At 44.3% G+C, this 20,672-nt stretch overlaps 1 protein-coding gene across 1 annotated transcript in view; it reads right to left on the bottom strand.

Moving 5' to 3' along the window:
- Positions 1 to 5,294, bottom strand: part of Blmh (bleomycin hydrolase) — a 42,303-nt gene extending 37,009 nt beyond the window's left edge. Inside the window, exons 1-3 of the mRNA XM_057776466.1 lie at positions 5,105 to 5,294; positions 4,572 to 4,769; positions 710 to 819 (exon numbers count right to left, since the gene is read on the bottom strand). Coding sequence (XP_057632449.1) covers positions 710 to 819; positions 4,572 to 4,769; positions 5,105 to 5,117 — 321 coding nt within the window. The 5' untranslated portion in view covers positions 5,118 to 5,294. The remainder of the gene's footprint in view (positions 1 to 709; positions 820 to 4,571; positions 4,770 to 5,104) is intronic.
- Positions 5,295 to 20,672: the final 15,378 nt, after the last annotated feature.

The following is a 20,672-nucleotide window of genomic DNA, read 5'->3' as shown; positions in this document are numbered from 1 at the left end:
CATCACTGGCATGCAAGATCAGAAGAATGGGGGCCCTGGGACAACTAAGAATGAAATATATAAGTTTTTTAAAACTGGTAATTAAATATCAGTACTTGGCTTCAAAAGAATATCTGGTCTTGTCTTATATTTGCATATATATTTAAACACACTGCATCCATGTACTGCATATACAGTCTAATGTTTAAATAAATCCTATTTTAGAGTCTTTACTCAGTAAACATCTAATGAACAGTTATATTTTAAGAATTTTTAAATGAAATAAAAATATTTACTGCCTTTTTTTCCCCCAGAAAAGTGCTATCAAAAGAAACTGGGTGCTTAAAAATTCAATGACCTAAGTAAAGATGCTAGACAGGCAAACTGCTGAAAACAAAATTTTAATTTTTAAATAAAGAAAACACAAGCAGTGAGTCAATAAATTTGTTACTTCCTCAGAGAGCACAGCCACCTACCAAACAGAAAGCAGCTGCGGGGCTAGAGTTCAGGGTTAGAGCTTTGTCTGACCCTAGCCCTAGCACCACAAAAGGAAAAGAAGGAAATATACTTCTGCCTTTGCTAAGATAGACTTCTGATTCTTGGGAAATCAGAATGGTATCACATCTGTAATAAAAAGGTACACTGTAACGAGAAAAGCAAAATAACATAAAGGCTGCCCCTAACTAGGTTCTATTGAAACAAAAAGAATCATGCAAGGTCAGTCCCCTACCTTGTCCCAAAAAAACAGGTAAGATTGACTAAACTCAAATTCTTCAATATTAAATTTTTTCATGAATGGAAGTCTCATAACATTCAAACAAGAAAAGATCCAGCATCGTCCTAAAATGAGAAAGCAAACCGAGAAGTTTATAACTATTTATGGATCACACTGCCCCAACTGTATTTCCAAACACCAGATCCATAAGATCTGGACATTAAAGACTAAATAAGAAATAAAAGAAACATCAAATGTATTTTTTTTGAGACAGTCTTATATAGCCCACTATATATATAGCCAGTGTGGTCTTGAACACCTGATCCTCCTGCTTCATGTCTCAAGTATAATATAGACATGTGTCACAATATTTGGTGTTATGTGATACTAGGAATTGCACCCAGGAATTTGTACATGCTAGACCTTCTACCAGCTTAACCACATCTTCAGCCCAGAACAGAAATATTAAAACCAAATCAAAACAAAAGACATGTAGTGATTGCTACTATATAGTACACACACACACACACACACTCAAAAACAAAATCACAACAAACATAACAAAAAAACAACCAGAACCTTTTAGGTCGGGCATGGTGGCTCATACCTATAACCCCAGCACTTAGAGACTAAAGCAAGAAGACTGCTGTGAGTTCAAGATCAGCCTCGATAATATAGTGAGTTCTAGCATAGCCTAGAAACACTAAAAGAAAATGAACAGAAATCATGAATAAATTGTGTGATGTCCAAAAAGGACACAGAGGATAAAGAAACTTTTGCTTTTTAAGTTCTTCATAAGACAGTAGTCAGGATCCAAAACCACAGAGAAACCCTGTCTCGAAAAACCAAAAAAAAAAAAAAAAAAAAAAAGACAGTAAATAGTGAAGTGGGAGAACGTCTTTTTTCTTATCGATAATGCCCAGACTGGCAAGGACATGGAAAAACAAGCATCCCCTTCTGAACAGGGAACTGAGGAAATACAAGTCACCTGAGAACAATTCAGGAATCAAAATCTTAATTTGAAATTAACAAAAACCTTAATTTAGAATGGACAGGGCATCGAGGCTTCAGTGAATGTGAAGATTAACATAAAGCTCTTGCCTACACTCCCAAAAGGAGTTGTTTTTAAAGGAGGCATTTGACTAACCAGGGCACATAAAATTCCAAACACAAATGAAAAGTTTAGGAGAGCTGGAGCAGGGAGATCGCTTCAGCTCAAGAGTTAGAACACATATAATTTAAAAACCGAGACATAAATGAAACAGCAAAGTGTTTTCCTCTTAAAATCACGTTAACACAGCAAATTAACTACTGTTCCAGGACAGATATGTGGCTCAGTTGGTAGAATGCTTAACTAGCATGCAATGACCCTGGATTCGTCCTCGGCACCATACAAAGTAGACATGTAGTGCATGCCTGCAATCATAGTCCAGCACACAGGAGGTGGAGGCAGAAGGACGAGAAGTTCAAGGCCATTGTTGGCTACAAAGGAGGACTATTTTTCTACTCCATTTTCACAGCTTCACACTCTCTCCATACACCTGGCCATCAGGAGCCACGTTTCAAGCACAGCCCACCATCATTCTTCCACTTACTATGTTTCTGACAGAGCGATGTTCTAAACCCAAGCATGATGCTGTCCCTGAAGACTTTATGACAAGCAGTAAGGACATAAGCATGTCTTCATTTAAATGCATGACCAGAGCCTCTGTAGTTCACCGCTTTCCATACCAATGTGGGTTTTTAGAGGTCTCTTTCCAATGACACCAACATTTCTATGTGAGGTCATGTCCAGAACTTTCAAATATTTTGCCTCTCAGAAACTGATGGAATCTAGTATCTGTAAGCATTCCAAACTAGTGTGGACTAGAGCAACTTCAGACTGATGCCTTTACCAAAACACAACTCTACTGCAAGATAAACTCAGTGTGTCTATCCAGAAAGCCTTTGGGAGCCGAGACTAAAGAGTAATGCTCTTTGGGAGGAAAACGCAGGGAAATTTCCAACATATTTGGATATAATGTTTTACAGATATGAAACCATTTCTACAACATACAACAAACAAAAGGTTTATAAAAAGGCACATGTAAAAATTCTTAAAGTATGATCTCATATTAAAAGCAATCATACAGGGAATAAAGACTTGATGGGTAAACAAATCTACTCTACTGTACTTCACAGGTTCTCTACACTGGACAAGAACGCATCTGTAACAAAGGAAAAAACTTAAGTTATTTTTCTGAATAGTGACATCTTTGTTTTAGGCTGGCTTATTTGCACACTAGCTGTCTCCTGAACACTATTTCTACTTCTGGGTGAACTCTCAGAATGAAAACATCACAAGAACAAACTACATTACTCATGCACTATTAGTATTTAAAGTAAAGAGATACATCACATAAGACCTGATCTGTTCCAGATTAGCATTTCCAAGCTTACCCTAGACCACTATAGTGCTACTGTGATATATTAACTAGGTAAGTCTGTAGCCTGACAGACCTCATCATTCCAAACATTTCTGAACTAAGGGCCTAGGCATGCTAGGTAAGACCTTTCTACGACATAGAAAGATTTTTGCAAGGTCATGATTTTTTTCCTTTAAAATGTAAAAATCAAGCCGGGCGGTGGTGGCACACGCCTTTAATCCCAGCACTCGGGAGGCAGAGGCAGGCGGATCTCTGTGAGTTCGAGGCCAGCCTGGTCTACAAGAGCTAGTTCCAGGACAGGAACCAAAAAGCTATGGAGAAACCCTGTCTCGAAAAATCCAAAAAAAAAAAAACAACAACAACAAAAAAAAAAAAACAAAAAAAAACACAATAAATCATTTTAAAAAATAAATAAATAAAAATCAATCTTACTAAGGTATAATTTACATACAGCAAAACATTACTCATATTAAATGTAGCCTTATGAGTTTTGAATTGCTCTAAGTAGTAATAATGTGTTTTCTGTAAGTACACATGGGCTTGGAGTAGTAGCAAAACAGCGAAAAATAATAGAAGGTCTTTTTAGTTCAATTTTCTTGTGAGATTATTTCTCCTCCTTAGATTCCTGGATAACCAATTTCTCAGTGTAGATGTATTTCTAACAGTGGTAACTGGACAGCGTACTGAAAAACAAGAATTCTCAGCCAGCAAGGAATGAGAACTCAAGAGTGACCTATGAGCACAGTAACTCCAGCTGTAGCCACGGAGCACATTTTAAAATAATAGCCAACGGGGCCGGCCGGTGGTGGCGCACGCCTTTAATCCCAGCACTTGGGAGGCAGAGGCAGGCAAATCTCTGTGAGTTCGAGACCAGCCTGGTCTACAAGAGCTAGTTCCAGGACAGGCTCCAAAACCACAGAGAAACCTTGTCTCGAAAAACCAAAATAAAAATAATAATAGCCAACGACATTCTCTTGTAACCACATTAAGGTTTTTCTGTTTTATATATTTGGATTTTAGCACGATTCTGGGAAGTCTTCTAGAGTAAGGATATCTTTGTATGGACTACTTGTGACCAAGGGCATAACTCGTCTTTGCTTTAGGTTTATCTGTATGCAATCTCTCTCCACATCTGTTTCTAGCTTCTACTACTTCTAGATGAACTGTTAACATAAAAATTGCATGGGAACAAGCCACATATACCCAACATCACATAACATCAAGACAATATGGCGATAGGCATCCAATGGCCATCATCCATCTGTCACTTTAGTGTTCAACTAAACGCTAACAGGCCACCACACAAGCCTTAGGCCCGCGATTTCTTGTGCCTCTCCTCTGGTTTATTACGACTTCTTTCAAGGTGTTACAAAGCTGTTCTCCCAAGGCCATTTTTAGGACAACAAAATAGACTGCTGTCAGTAAAGTAGGGAAGAAGTCGAAGACCTTACCAGAGCTCTTCTGGTTGGTAACTGGCTTGCCTTCCTGAGGCACAACGTGCTGGAACACATGCTGAGCACCCTGGACCGTGGCTCTCTTCAGACAGATGTCCAGCAGATCATGGGTGGTCCCGACATTCTGGGCAAGTACGAACTGAGGGTCTGAATTTAGTTTCTGGATCAGAGCAGTTACCTTCTCCGAATTTAGTCCTGTGGGGAGATCAAATGCCATTATAATCATAACATACCCCTTCCAAATAAATAAATAAGAGGCTGACGAGGGCAGCTTTCGGATAGGATCACTGTAGATCCTAGATTTAACTTCGCAAGAGCATCCTAGAGAGTGCAGAAGCCAGAAAGCCCTCCCACAGTGTCCTGCAAGACGCCGTCTTTCTCTGCTCCCAGCCCCCCGGGAGGGCTACATCCCCGCCCTCGCCTTGGTCTCCCCCCCACCACCACCCCCGGCCTTTCACCGCAGGGCCTCACGGTCCGCGGAGCCTGGGAGAGGACCCTGGAAAACATTCGCGGGAAGAGCGGCGCCTCACCCGCGTTGTTCATGGCGCCCACGCTTCCTCGTGGGGAAACGTTAGTTTTCGGGGTCCTCAGGTGAGCTCTGGGGTTACACTACAGCCCGCTGCCTAGCTGGCCGGACCTAATTCTCGCACCCGGAGAGCCGGAAAAAGGAAACCCGCTCAACGGTGGCCGAGAGAAACGGGGTCCGCGGAGGGACAAAACTCCCCCCTCGCGTTGCTGAGTCAGCGCCGTCGGGGGCTGGCCCCGCCCGGGGGAGGGCCGACGGGGGGCGGCCTCGCTGACGCTAGGGCGGGCATCCCAGCTCGGGCGCGGCCGGGCGAAGCCACCCACGTTGGCAGCCCTGATCGCCAGCATTGCTCACTCTTCATCCCAGCAGCGCCCTCCGCCATCTGTGATCCCTCTTCCTAGCCACAAGGGCGTCCTCCCGGGATCCCAGGCTCACAGAGGAAATAGGCTGAGGATTCTGTGCTGAGCCCAGATCCCTCACATTCTAACTTTGGGGAAACTAACGCCCAGAGGTCTTTTGAGAAGCCAAAGGGAGGCTCCAAGAGATGAGAAGGAATGAGGGTCCCAAAATTTGGCATGGGACCTTGGGATGGGTTGGCAGGTCTCAAGAAATCCACCCGAAAGCTTTTCCTGCGGACACTTATCTGACCAATCTGTTCATTTTTCAAGTGCAACTTGTTGCTTGGATTCTAGTGAGAACAAAGTTCTTGTATTTGAAAGGATTTTTGGAACCGATCTCTTTCCCACCCACCCATAAGCTACAACCACGGTTCTACAAATGCACATCTGCTCGTTTCATCTACACATTCTGGGCATCACAAGGCTCAGGAGCGGCTCCCACTCAGCCTGGCTTGTGCTAAGGAGAATGACTAGGTCAACTATGTGCACCATCCCCTCGCCAGTATCTACAAGACCTGTGAAAGAAACACACACCCGTCAAGATAACTAATCAGTTTTCCAAGATTAGGTGGGTGGAGCACTGCGTATAAAATAAATTCAACTGTACCCTTACTAAGCTGTTTCCGTGAAGCCTAGAATCTAATTTTTTTGTTTTGTTTTGTTTTTCAAAACGGGGTTTCTCTGTGAAACAGCCCTGGATGTCCTGGAACTCGCTCTGTAGGCCAGGCTGGCTTGAATTTACAGAGATTCCCACACACACACCTCTTTCTCCTGAGTGCTGGGATTAAAGGGGTGCGCCACCACCGCTCAGCCTAGAATCTGAGTCTTAAACTGATAATCGACCATTGTTCAGAGGAATTCCAATGTTTGGAAAAAGTCAAATGCAAACACCCATCTGTCACTTGAGAATGCAGTCTCTGTGTCCCTCCCTGAGAGACTTCACTGAAGGCTGGCAACATGACAAGCCACCATCTTCAAGGGAGCCAGCCCATCAGCTACCCTAGTCTGAGATTTTCTTCCTATTTTCTGAAAAAGAGAAACAAGCTAAAACTCAGGCTGAGAGAAAGCATCGCTCGTCTCGCACAATCAAGTTCAAGCTTCCTACCCAACGCAAACCATAAGCGTTTACTCAACATCTACCACAGAACAGATCCTTGGCAAGCTTTAATATGAAGACTAAAAAGTTTAATCTTGTCCCCAACAAACTCATGATGTAGGCCTGAGAGATGACTCAACAGATGAGAGCACTTGCTGCTTTTCCAGGGGACCCAAATATGGTTCCTAACTCCCAAATCACTCTGGATCCAACACTCCCTTCTGGCTACCATGGGCACTCATCATGTGTGCACATATATACCCAGACACACACACACACACACATAAAAAAATAAAATCTTTTTTATGTGGTGGGAAAGACATTGGACTTAATCTCTAATAGCCACACAAGAGAGCTGTATAAGTGGCAGCTAGTAGTTAGAGCCAGGTGCCACGAAGAAAAACAAAAGGGTGTGTGTGTGATAGGGCTAGGCTCAATAGTAGAACATTTGCTTAGCATGCATGGGGACCCTGGGTTTAGTCCCCAGCACCACAAAAAGAAAAAGGGGACAAGTGATCATAATTTTGAAGAGTGGATGGAATTTTACAGGACAGGGTATGAGAGAGATGGCATTCAAGGTAACAGTGAAGACAAGGCGTAAACCACACGACGCCATCAGACTGGGGCCTCTGTGCATCTCATTCTGATGTGGTTAAAAACAAAGACTGTGTTGAGATCAGAGGCCAGATGCACACCCGGGAAGGTAGGTTTGGGCTGAGATGTGAAGGGTTTTATATGCCACACCTGAGCATCTGGACTTTATTCTGGGCTTAATTAGGAGTCAAAAATAGTTTTAAACAAAGGAGCAATGTTCTCAGATCTGTGTGAAGAGAAATCTGGTGGCTATGGGACAGGGAGAGACCTAGGTTCGATTCTCAGAATGCACACTGTGGCTCACAACCATCTGTAACTCCAGTTTTGGGGGATCTGATGCCTTATGGCCTTTGTGGGCTCTCTGCTGGGTGATACAAAGACATACATACAAGTAAAGCATCCGTACACAGAATATTTTAAGAACCAAATCTTTTGTTTAATTGGCAATTGTAAAATCCATTCAAAATCCAGCACTCAATGAATTTGAGATGTGTCTGGCAACACATACCTGTGTTGATTCATATGACATCACTGCAGCCTGGTATTTGGATACAGCATACGATACAAACATTGTCCTGTGTATGCTGTCACACCATGTAACATCAATGACACTGTCTGAGAAACTTCAGCAATAGATTATACACTGTTGTATACTAGGAATTGCAGTGTGCTGTAAATACAAAATGTTCTGTTTTTATTGAAATGTAATGGTTTAATTACAAAAAACATTTTAAACATTTCCTATCATCATTTTCTTCATGTAAGTGTCAAATAATATATCCTTAGAATATTTGATTTTAAAGATGGCTGTTTGAGTGGCTAACATTTAAAAAAAAAATGCTGGCTGGGCAGTGCTGGTGCACGCCTTTAATCCCAGCATTTGGGAAGCAGAGGCAGGTGGATCTCTGTGAGTTCAAGGCCAGCCTGGTGTACAAGAGTTAGTTCCACAACAGGCTCCAAAGCAACACAGAGAAACCCGATCTCGAAAAACCAAAAGAAAAAAAAATTGCCAGCATTTTCTGACTTTTTTCTTTTGGGGTGGGACATAGGGTCTCACTATGTAGCTCTGGCTGCCTGGAACTCACAGAGATCCTCCTGCCTCTGCCTGGGAGTAAAGCCATGTGCTCCTAGCCCCTGGATCTCCCAGCAATTTCTGAAAAGGCCCTAAATGTACTTCTCCCATTGTGATGGAGGAAGGTCATTGGTTAAAAAATAAAGAAACTGCTTGGCCCTTATAGGTTAGAACATAGGTGAGTGGAGTAAACAGAACAGAATGCTGGGAGGAAGAGGAAGTGAGCTCAGACTCGATAGCTCTGCTCTCTGGAGCAGACGCGATGAAGCAAGCCGCCAGGTCAGACATGCTGAATCTTTCCCAGTGAGACTGGTGCTACATAGATTACTAAAAATGGGTTAGGCAAAATATGAGAATTAGCCCGTAAGAGGCTAGAGCTAGTGGGCCAAGCAGTGTTTAAATGAATACAGTTTGTGTATTGTTATTTCGGGGCATAAGCTAGCCAGGCGACCAGGAGCTGGGGTGGCAGGAACACAGCCCGCAGCTCCCACTACACCATTGAAAGTTGTTTTACATTTATTTATAGGCTTTTGTATGTGTATTGCGTGCACTTGTCTGCTAAGCCACCTCACTAGCCCACTTCTGCCATTTTTCATTCTATATGTATGCAACGCATCATTCTCAGCATTGAAGATTATAAAACCAAGCTATTGATCAACTCTAAGAAATGTTGAGGATGGTTCATGCCCTGCAATATCGAATTTTCATTCAATATTTAATTCTTTTATAAAAATAAACAAACATCTCTATCTTCTCAGTATGAAAATTCACCTTGGTCTTTCATGTATACCAAAGAATTATATTAAAATAGCTTTATTATTTATTAATAATAAAATTTTGGCACATATACACATACCTCTGGGGTCACATAAAAAGTACCTAGGTAACAAGGGACTGTAAGTGTAAAAAGAAACCCTGAATCAAGAGAGGGAATACAGAAAACCAGCAAGTTTGGGGTGTGGAGATATGGGGGTGTGGGGGTATGGAGGTATGGGGTGTGGGAGTATGGAGGTATGGGGTGTGAGGGTATGGGGGTGTGGGAGTGTGGAGGTGTGGGGGTGTGGGGCATTGGAGTCTGAACTTTATTTGAATCATGGCAACTTTGAGGTTCCTACAGGAAAACAAAGACAAGAACTGCAAGAGACATATGAAAGTCTAGAAATTAAGCAAGACACACGAACTAGAGTTATGACCATGACGTTTGCAGGAGAGGCCAGAACCAGAAGGATGAGGGCCAAGGTAAGCACCATGGACCTCAGCATATAACTGCACAAGGTGTTTAGGTCCTGAGGGCTCTAGGCTAAGTGTGCTCAGAGGGCTGCAATCCATTCTGAGCTCTGTTTGCTGTACCACGTACCCTGGCCCAGGCTGTGCAAATCAGGTTATGACAAGTCTTTTACTGTTCCTTACAAGGATGCCAGTGGGCAAGGGGAACATCAGTGAAAGCCAAGGGGCTGGGAGAAAAGGACAGCCCAGGAAGTTGGAGATGGCCCTGCGAGTTCTATGCTCAAATTCCAGAAAGGCCAGAGGTGATGGCCATGCTTGTTGCCAACTTGAATAACATGCCAAGTCAATGAGACTGCTGGTGCTGGAAACTCTGTGAGATGAGAGGCAGCTGCAGAGATAGAGGGTGGGGAAAAGCCTCACTGTAGCAAGTTGGGATGGAATTATGTCTGCTGGGGTTTGTGAGGAAGCAGCCAGCACAGATGAGACAGGACTCTGTGTCAGAAAGTGCAGTTGCTAACACACACACGCAGGACAAGAGAAGATGGGATCGGAATCACCCAGGAGGTGACAGGGACTTGGTTTACAGCTACTGCCACCCCTTTCCTGCCAGGAGTTCTATTTCTCCACCCTATGCCTAGAGATTCCTATCATCATTTCCTCCCAGATCTCCTGCTCTGCCCTATTGTCAGGGTGACACCCTTTGTACTAGCTTTCCACCCAGCAGCTCACACCCATACACTCAACCCTCGTGTGGGCACGGAGGGGAGGTACACAGTAAACTGGTTTTCCATTCCATCTTCCCCAAGGGAACCACCAAGGAAGACAATTTCCCTCAAATAAAACTCTTAGGACTTTCCCCCTCTAACTCCAGCCAGAAGAAATGCAGTGGGGCCCAGTGACATGTCATGGTGGGACAGAGCTAAACCCTAGGGAGCAGCACAGTGTGCCACTGCATTAGACTTTCTGCCCAGTGCTTCTATGGCAGAGCAAACATGGCCAGTCTCCAGCAAACTGTCCATCCAGGCATATCTGCATGCCGAACTCTTGGCCGGCCCTCCTGGCCTAATCAGTGACTGCGTGCAAGGTTCAGTGAGAGACTGGAAATAAGGCGGGGGCTGCTGTATGGGCAAAGGTGCTTGCCGCCAAGCCTGATCACCCAATTCAGTCCCCAGGACCCTACAAGAGAAAAGGAGAGAACTGACTCTTGCAAGCTGTCCTCTGATCTTTACATGCGTGCTGTGGCATGAGAAATACACGAGAAATAAAACACGATACAAACAAAATTTAAAAAAGAGATGAAGAGTGACAGAGGAAGGACCGCAACATTGATCTCTGTCATCTGGGTGCATGCATCCAGCACAGACACGTGTAAACATACAAAGGCATCCCTCACATGTAAAATTGTCATTTTCCTCCAGAGAGTCCACATTTACACACACATACACACACGCGCATGCATGCACGCACACACTTGTGTGTGTATAACTTGCTTCACATTTATCTTGATGGCCTGTGGATCTAGGAGTTTTTTCAGTGTCTGATGCAGGGTTTCCTAAATGAATTATGGAGGCATTACTTCTCCTTTCCATCCTTTCCCTTACCATCTCCTTGGAACGAGAAAAATGACCAGGAACTGACGCTTGGAGATGCCTCACCTGGAATTTTCTGAGACAACGGAGCTTATATCCCTTCGCTACACTTTCTAGTTTTGTTTCTGTATTTTGAGACAGGGTATTGTTAGGTAGCCCCTGCTGACCTGGAGTGCTCTCTGTGGACCAGACTGTCCTCAGACTCACAGAGACCTGCCTGTGCCCTTCACTACAGTTTCAACCCTTGAGCACAACTGGACTGCTTTCTTATGAGTTCTATGCTCCCTGCTTCTCCTAAGTTCCTTACAAGTTTAACCCAACACTTGACCTTTCTCTCTTGGCCCAAAGACTTGGCCTTTTGGCATATTCAACACCAGTTGTAAATGATGTCTGGGTTTTTGCTTTGCTCTGCTTCCTGAAATATCGCCCAAGGATCTCGAATGAGGCTGTCCCTGCAAGTGTTTTCCCGCCTCTGTCTAAGACACTGCTTGCAGCTGCCATTCTCCCAGGTGCTAGCCATCCACTGAACAGTCTAGACAGAGAAAGCGGTGCATACAGAGACAGAGGTCTGAATGAACCCGGGTGTAATGCGGGAACAATGAGACAGTCTGGTCAAATCAGAGTGCAGCCCTCGGGTTCCACAGGAATACATCACATATGGGGAGGTCTCAAATGCTCAGGATGCTTGTTGCCTTTGTATAGCATCGCATAGTCTTCACCCACCGCCTATGCAATCCTCCCAGGTAGTTTAAATTAGTTTAGATTGCTGATACTACCTAATGTAGATACTAGGTTAAAAACTTGTTACATCATATTGCTTAGGGAATAATAAGCAAAGCTGGCACATGTTCAGTAGAGGTGCATTTTTAAAGATTGTGTGTGTGCGTGTGCACACGCACGTGTATGTGTGTGTGTGAGTGCACGTGTGCATGTGTGTGCTTAAGTGCAGTGTGTAAGGATGTCAGAGGCATCAGATCCCCTCGAGCTGGAGGTACAGGCTGTTATGAGCTGCCTGACGTGGGTGCTGAGAACCGAACTCAATTCCTCTGCAAGAGCAGTACACTGTAACTGTGACTGTTGTGTCCTCTCTCCAGCTCCCAGGTGCACTACACACTGTGACTGTCGTGTCCTCTCTCCAGCTTCCAGGTGCACTACACACTGTGACTGTCGTGTCCTCTCTCCAGCTCCCAGGTGCACTACACACTGTGACTGTTGTGTCCTCTCTCCAGCTTCCAGGTGCACTACACACTGTGACTGTTGTGTCCTCTCTCCAGCTCCCAGGTGTACTACACACTGTAACTGTAACTGTTGTATCCTCTCTCCAGCTCCCAGGTGCACTACACACTGTGACTGTTGTGTCCTCTCTCCAGCTCCCAGGTGCACTACACACTGTGACTGTTGTGTCCTCTCTCCAGCTCCCAGGTGCATTTTTTTTTTTTTTTTTTTTTTTTTATAAATTTATTTATTTATTATGTATACAATATTCTGTCTGTATGTATGCCTGCAGGCCAGAAGAGGACACCAGACCTCATTACAGATGGTTGTGAGCCACCATGTGGTTGCTGGGAATTGAACTCAGGACCTTTGGAAGAGCAGGTGATGCTCTTAACCGCTGAGCCATCTCTCCAGCCCCCTCCCAGGTGCATTTTTTAAAAACATTTTCAATCAGCAATCAGTTAAATTTTCAGATACAGAATCTGTAAATATGGGTGAAGGATCAACTACATTTGATTAAGCACATTTGAAATAGTTCAATAACCATTAATAATACTTCATGACATGCACAGGATTCCAAGCAAGATAAAGCCCTCACAATATGTAATATTTGTCAGTAAATGCATACTTTGGGGACTGGTGAGATGCTTCAGTAGCTATGATTGCTTGTTGCTCTTCCAGAGTAACCGAGATCAATTTCCAGCACCCACATCAGAAGGCTTACCATCTATAATTCCATCTTCAGAGGATATGATACGTCATATGAACTCCACTAGCACGCATGCACGTAAAAATAAAATGAAAAATAAATCTTAAAAGAAATGCATACTTTTTTTATTTATTAAAGATTTCTGCCTCCTCCCCGCCACCGCCTCCCATTCCCCCCCTCCCCCAATCAACTCCCCCTCCCTCAGCAGCCCGAAGAGCAGTCAGGGTTCCCTACCCTTTGGGAAGTCCAAGGACCTCCCACCTCCTTCCAGGTCTAGTAAGGTGAGCCTCCAAACTGCCTAGGCTCCCACAAAGCCAGTACGTGCAGTAGGATCAAAACCCAGTGCCATTGTTCTTAACTTCTCAGCAGTCCTCATTGTCTGCTATGTTCAGCGAGTCCGGTTTTATCCCATGTTTTTTTAGACCCAGTCCAGCTGGCCTTGGTGAGTTTCCGATAGAACATCCCCATTGTCTCAGTGTGTGGGTGCACCCCTCGCAGTCCTGAGTTCCTTGCTCATGTTCTCTCTCCTTCTGCTCCTGATTTGGACCTTGGGATTTCAGTCCGGTGCTCCAATGTGGGTCTCTGTCTCTGTCTCCTTTCATTGCCTGATGAAGGTTAATATCCAGGAGGATGACTATATGTTTTTCTTTGGGTTCACCTTCTTATTTAACTTCTCTAGGATCACGAATTATAGGCTCAATGTCCTTTATTGATGGCTAGAAACCAATTATGAGTGAGTACATCCCATGTTCCTCTTTTTGGGTCTGGCTTACCTCACTCAGGATAGTGTTTTCTATTTCCGTCCATTTGCATGCAAAATTCAAGAAGTCATTGTTTTTTACTGCTGAGTAGTACTCTAATATGTGTATATTCCATACTTTCTTAATCCATTATTCCATTGAAGGGCATCTAGGTTGTTTCCAGGTTCAGAAATGCATACTTTTGAAATTGGTAGTGGTGAAGTGAACTAGAAACCATCTGTGCCACATGGCGGAGCATTTTAGCTGGGGAATAGTATCTGCTCTTCAAAAACTTATTCTTATTGCTAAGAGAAAATAATCTTGAATTAAGAAAATTTTGTGTGACGTGTGTGTGTGTGTGTGTGTGTGTGAAGGCTAAAGGTCTTCCTCTATTGCTTTCCACCTTATTTATTTTTTTTATTTTTTATTTTTATTTATTTATTTTTTTAATTATTAAAAATTTCCACCTCCTCCCCACCTCCTCCCCACCTCCCATTTCCCTCCCCCTCCCCTCCCCCTCCCTCTCCAGTCCAAAAAGCAGTCAGGGTTCCCTGCCCTGTGGGAAATCCAAGATCCTCCCCTCTCCACCTTATTTCTTAAGACTGGGCTTCTCACTGAATCTGGAACTTACCACTTCAGCTAGACTGGCCAGCCAGCCAGTTCCTAGGAATCCCCATCCCTCCTGTCCCAGTGTTTGGGTTCCAGGCATGCACTGCTACATCTTTTATGTAAATTCTAGGATCAAAACTCAGGTCCTCACTTGTACAGCAAACTCTTTACTCACCGAGCCATCTCCCTAGCTCTTGTGTGAAGGTTTAGGACCATATCCTTTCTATAAAAACCAAACGCTCTGGAATTTACTGTGGCAGAAGTTAAAGGAAATGGTGGGGAAAAGAAAACATTTAAGAAGTCAGAAATGAGGTTGAAGGACAGTTTACAGTCATATCATAAAGACTTTGAGGCATGTACACTTTTTAATTATTTTTATTCTGTGTGCATTGGTGTTTTACCTGCATGTATGTCTTTGTGAGGGTGTCAGATCCCCTGCAACTGGAGTTACAGACTGTTGTGAGCTGCCATGTAGGTACTGGGAATTGAACTCAGGTCCTCTGGAAGAGCAGTCAGTACTCTTAACTGCGAGCCATCTTTCCAGCCCCTGACATGTACCCTTTATTCATTGGGATATTTCTTTTCTTATTTGTCTTTTGTTTGTTTGTTTTGTTTTTGATGCATGCTTTCGCTATATATCCCTGGCTGTCCTGGAACTCACTCTGTAGACCAGGCTGGCCTCAAATGCAGAGACCTGCCTCTGCTTCGTGAGTGCTGGGACTAAAGGCGTGCGCCGCCACTACCCAACTCATTGGGATAGTTCTATATGTACAAAATCTCCCAGTGAGAAAAATCCTCAAATAATGTTGTTGTTGAACCAAGGCAGTTCTGTCTGCTGTGTGGTGTGCCAACTGTTGAAATGACTTTTGCAAGAAGAGAGTTTAGGTGCTGGAGAGAACAGCCAAGAGAGCCTGCTGCTTTTCCAGAGGACACAGAGTTCAGATGCCGCTCACAACTGACTCTAGCTCTGGGGATGTGACATCCTCTTCTGGTCACAGGTACCTGCATACACTTGACATACACACACCTATGCAAAAAATAAATGTTTAGTACCCCTGCTCCCCTCCCATGTGTGTGTATGTGTCAAGTGGTCACACATGGAGCCCAGGTAGCAAATTTCGAGTCTACAGGAACAGGATAGGGGTTGGGGGTGGTGACAGGCTAAGGATGAGGAAGGTGACTTGAGTTAGAGGTCACCAATGCTCTGCATACACAGACCGCCTCAGTTTACCATCAGGTCCTACAGAGGAGTGCTATCTACACCTCTCAGGTGGGTGGGTTGGTTGTTTTGGTTTGGTTTGGTTTGGTTTGGTTTTGTGGAGTTTGTTTAGTTTGTTTCTCATGGCAGGATTTCTCTGTATAGCCCTGGCTGTCCCAGATTCTCCATCTGTAGACCAGGCTGGCCTCAAACACAGAGATGGGCCTGCCTCTGCCTCCTGAGTGCTGGATCAAAAGTGTGCGCCACCACCGCATGGTAGGTGGGGGTTTTCAAAGGTCAACTAAAAGCAGATGAAAAGGGTTGAAAGAACTCTCTCTAGTTCCCCTCCCACCTCCACAAGCATGTGTGTGTGCACATGTGCCCATAATGAATAAAATAATTAAATGCAATAAAAAAATTTAAAAATAAGCCAAAAGAAAAAAAGGTACCAAGACCTAAATAGGCAACACCAACACTCAAAAAGGAAACAGATGATAAGAATGATAGAGCTACAAATCAAAACTGAAATAAGATTTTATACCTCTCTAATAAAACAACTCAAAGAAAGAAACAAACAAAAACAAACCGCTGTTGACAATTCTTTTTTTTTTTTTTTTTTTTTTTTTTGGTTTTTCGAGACAGGGTTTCTCTGTGGTTTTGGATGTTGACAATTCTTGTACGCTGCTCCTGAGAGCATAACTTAGTATTGCCAGCTTAAGAATACTTGTCGGTGCAGTCTCTGCTGTTGAACGACAGGAGTGCATCCTGACAACTGCATTGTTGACTTCATTGTTGTGCAAACACTCAGTGAGCTTACACAAGCCTGGGTGGCATAAGTCAATCATTTGATATGGCCCTTTGATATGATCAGGATGAGGTAAGCAGTAAAGAGGGGATGGACGATGCTAATGCTAGTATACCACGGCATATTGTTGAGCAGTAAAACGTTCTCCGTAAGTGGAAGGGGCATCCTGTAAATGAAGTATCATATCGTGAACAGGTAAACAGTCATTTGTCGTCAAGCAGCATGTGCTGGCTGTGCTATGCTATCACACGGCTGGCCTCCCAGCAGGCTTGCTCATAGTAGCACCTCAGAAACTTGGACTCTGCTGTGCTGTAGCACTGGGGCACGCGATCACTAGGCCACTGGAACTTTCCAGCTCCACCACAATCTGGTAGAAACACTTTCTTGCACACTACCTGTCACTGACAGAAGCATCCTTCTGTAGCACATGGCCATATTTCACAATATCCAAGGAGCACAAACTGTCTCACCCAGCCAGTCCAGTCTAGAGTCACTCTGGCTACTAGGAGCTTGTGGGCTACTTAAAGTAAAATTTCAAATGTAGATTAGGAATGTAGCTCGGTGGTTATCATGAGGGCCTCGTAAGTGTGGGACTCTGAGGTCAGCCCCTCGCAGGAAAACTAAAACAAAAATTCAGTTTTTCAATGGAGTAATCACCTTCCATGTGTTCAATATCTGTATCTGGCTGGAGGCAAGGCCACTGGGTGAAGCTGCTGTACCGCAGAAGGATTTCAGCACCACAGTGAGTTCTACTGGATAGCACTTCCCAGAAGAAACTGCTGCACTAGGAATCATGGTTTATTTTAGCATCGCTGGTGATTGCATAGGATCCCCCCCAGAATCCACTAATTCATTCATAGACACTTGCATAAAATACCACACGGAACTAAAACATTATTAATGCACATAGCAAATTATGAACACTATGCAGCCATTTTTAAGGGTTCATAAACAAGACAAACTAAAGAAGGAATTGGTTAGAGAGACACACAAAATGGCAAAATAATGAGGGTATATGTAGTTTGGGTGATCCCTATCAACGCACACACACACAGGGAAGGGGAAGAGGGAGAGACAGAGATAGTGAGATCCCAGCACATCAAAGGAGCCAAAGAAATAGATTTAAAAAAAGATAGACAAATAGACAAAGCAATGTTAATATCAAGACCAATATAGTTAACAAAGAGGAGACAATCTGAACTTCAAAGGTATTTGTAATTCTTCATTTCTTTCTTTTTTAATTTTTATTAGTTATTTACTTATTTACTGTTTGTTGGTTTTACAAGACAGGGTTTCTCTGTGTAGTCCTGGCTGTTAGGAAACTCACTCTGTAGACCAGGCTGGCCTTGAACTCAGAGATCCACCTTTCTCTGCCTCCTGAGTTCTGGGATTAAAGGCCTGAGCCACCACCGCCCAGCTAGTTCTCTGTTTCCTAAGTCGGCTCACAGGCACTCACTGTACTCATTATAACTAATTCTGTGCATTGTCTGAAGTTTGTATAAGTGAAGTCTCTCTTCTTAAAAAGGTCACTGTGGCTGCAGTGTAAATAATAAGTCTAAAGAAAGGAAGGAATATAAACTATATGTGTGGTGTGCTCACTACTTAGGTGTGGGAACAAGAGTATTCTGAGTCAAAGCCAGCCTGGGAAACAGGGAGACCTGGAGAGGAGGAGATGGAAGAGAGGAGGGAGGGAGAGGAGTAGAGAGAGGGAAAGAGTGGGGATGGGAGGGGATAGTGCAGGGGTTGAGAGACATCTTAGGAGACAATAATTTTATCCAGACAAGATCAAGGAGGCAGTCCTATCTGGGCATGGTGGTGTAGGTATTTACTTCCAGCACTCAGGAGGCAGAAGCCGGAAGATCCCTGAGTTTGAGGCAAGCTTAGTCTACATAGCAGGTTCCAGGCCAGCCAGAGCTACATAGTGAGACCCTGTCGTGGGGGCGCAGCACTAGAGGTGGAACTAGATGGAGATGGGATACACACTGGCAGTCATGCTGCACAAGATGTTTGCCTGATGTGCTGTGGAGCACGGAGAAAGAGCTTCGAAGTCAGACTGGGAACGTTGGGGAGAACTTTTCCGGGGAGACAAATGACCACCACGTCTTGTCCAACTTGGAATCTGTCAAGTGACAATGCCTGGGGAGAGGAATTCTAGTTGGAGTGTCCAAGTTTGCTTTCGGCTCCTGGGAGAAAACACCGACCAAAAGCAACTCTGGGAGGAAAGGGTTTGTGCTATTCCCAACCACAGCCCATTGTTGATGGCAGTCAGTGAGGGAATGCGAACAGGAGCAGAGACAGGAACTGAGGAGGAAACTAAGGATTCACTTGGCCTCCAGGCTTACTCAGCCTTCTTTCTTGATTTCCTTTAAAAAAAAAAATATATATATATATATATATTTATTTAGTATACAATATTCTGTCTGTATGTTTGCCTGTAGGCCAGAAGAGGGCACCAGACCCCATTACAGATGGTTGTGAGCCACCATGTGGTTGCTGGGAATTGAACTCAGGACCTTTGGAAGAGCAGGCAATGCCTTTAACCTCTGAGCCATCTCTCCAGCCCCTTTGATTTCCTTTTTATGTGTAGGGATGTTTTGCCTTCGAGTATGTCTGTGTAGGTGTGCATTCAGCACCCGTGGAGGCCAGAAGAGGGTATCAGATCTCCTGGAACTGGAGTTACAGACTATCGTGTGCTGCTGGGAACCGAACCCCAGTCCTCTGAAAGAGCAGCCAGCACTCTGAACAGCTGAGCCACCTCTCCAGCCTCTCATTTTATTTTCTTACACAGCCTAGGACCACCTGCCCAACCCTATCATGTGTAAGCTGGGCCCTCCCACATCAATTGTTAACCATGAAAATACCCCTCAGTCATGCCAATGGGCCAACCTATTGGAAGGGGATTTCTCAGTGGAGGTTCCCTGTTCTCCGATGTCTCTAGTCTGTGTCACACTGACAAGAATTGACCAGCACATGGAGGTTCCTTGTGAGAAACAGGATAACGGACTGAGGCTATAGCCCCATCAGTACAGTCCTTGCCAGCAGGAGGACCCGAGTTTAACCTCCAGTGCCCAAATAGAAAGCTACTAGGTGTGGCAGCCCACACTTGTAATCCCAGTACTGAGGAAGTAGAGATGGGCGGGTCCCTGGGGTTTGCTGGCCAACCAGCCTAGCCTACTCTGCCAGTCCAGAGAGGTTCTGCTTGAAAAACAAGGTAGATGGTTCCTGAGGAACACCACTGTAAGAGAGGTCGTCTTCTGCCTCCCCGCAGGGTGCCCGCACCCACACCCCAAAAAGGAAAGGAAAACAGGATCAAGCACGTCCTCGGTATTGTGGGGATCAGATAGAAGGGAGCCCTGAGTGGGCTCTGCGAATGGTTCATGTGTGAGCTCCCGAGGTAGGATGAGGTTAGGGGAGCACCCAATTCCTTGAATTAAATAAGTTAACTCCCTGCTCTTACACATCTCACCTACAGTCACCAAGACAGAAATTTTATTGAAATACAGAAAAGTTGGACTGAAGATAAGAAGAAAAGAAGGGCAAATCACAGATACTAAAACCGGAGAGTTTTGTCTGTGGGAAAACAATAACTCAGATCCACTGGAGACCATAGTCTTTGTTCCCTTTCAGGAATGCTGCTGGACTGGCTTTGCTTGGCTGCAGGAGCCAGGGTTTTAATTCTTCCTTTGATTCTGAAGTGGATGCTCTCTAAAGCAAATAAATCTCCCAGAGCAATAACCATGTTGCTGTTTTCTTCCTTTCTTGGGACAAAAGGTGAAAACGTTACTAAATAAAGCTCACAGGAGAGGGTGGCTGGGTCCCACACTTCCCAGCGCACGCCATTCTGCTATTTCCCCTGTGATGTCTGGCTTGCCTTCTCACTTCAGTTTCTCTTTTCTTTGTTCTACAAAAGGATGATTCATCAGATAGAAGTGAAACTGTGTTTGTAGCCCAAACGAAAACCAAGAAAGATTTGGCAGTACCTCACCCTGAAAGGGAAGGAAAAATAAGTTTCTCTTTTTAGGACTAAAAAAAAAAAACAGAAAAGAAAAGTAAGTGGCTTGGAGAGATGGCTCAGGGGTTAAGACCACTGACTGCTCCTCTAGAGGTCCTAATTGAATTCCCAGCACCCACAGGGTGGCTCACAACCATCTGTAGTGAGAGCTGGTGTCCTCTTCTGGCTTGCAGGCATATGTGAGGCAGAACACTGTATATATACATAATAAATAAATCTTAAAAAAAAAGAATTTCCTAAAACCCCTTAATTTAAAAACCTGGAGATGCCTCTCAGTGGTGAGTGATCGCCCAGCAAGTCCAAGTCCC

The sequence above is a fragment of the Chionomys nivalis genome, chromosome 7 (genome assembly GCF_950005125.1).
Source record: "Chionomys nivalis chromosome 7, mChiNiv1.1, whole genome shotgun sequence".
Lineage (NCBI taxonomy): Eukaryota > Metazoa > Chordata > Mammalia > Rodentia > Cricetidae > Chionomys > Chionomys nivalis.
This window is presented reverse-complemented; position numbering and strand designations above follow the sequence as displayed.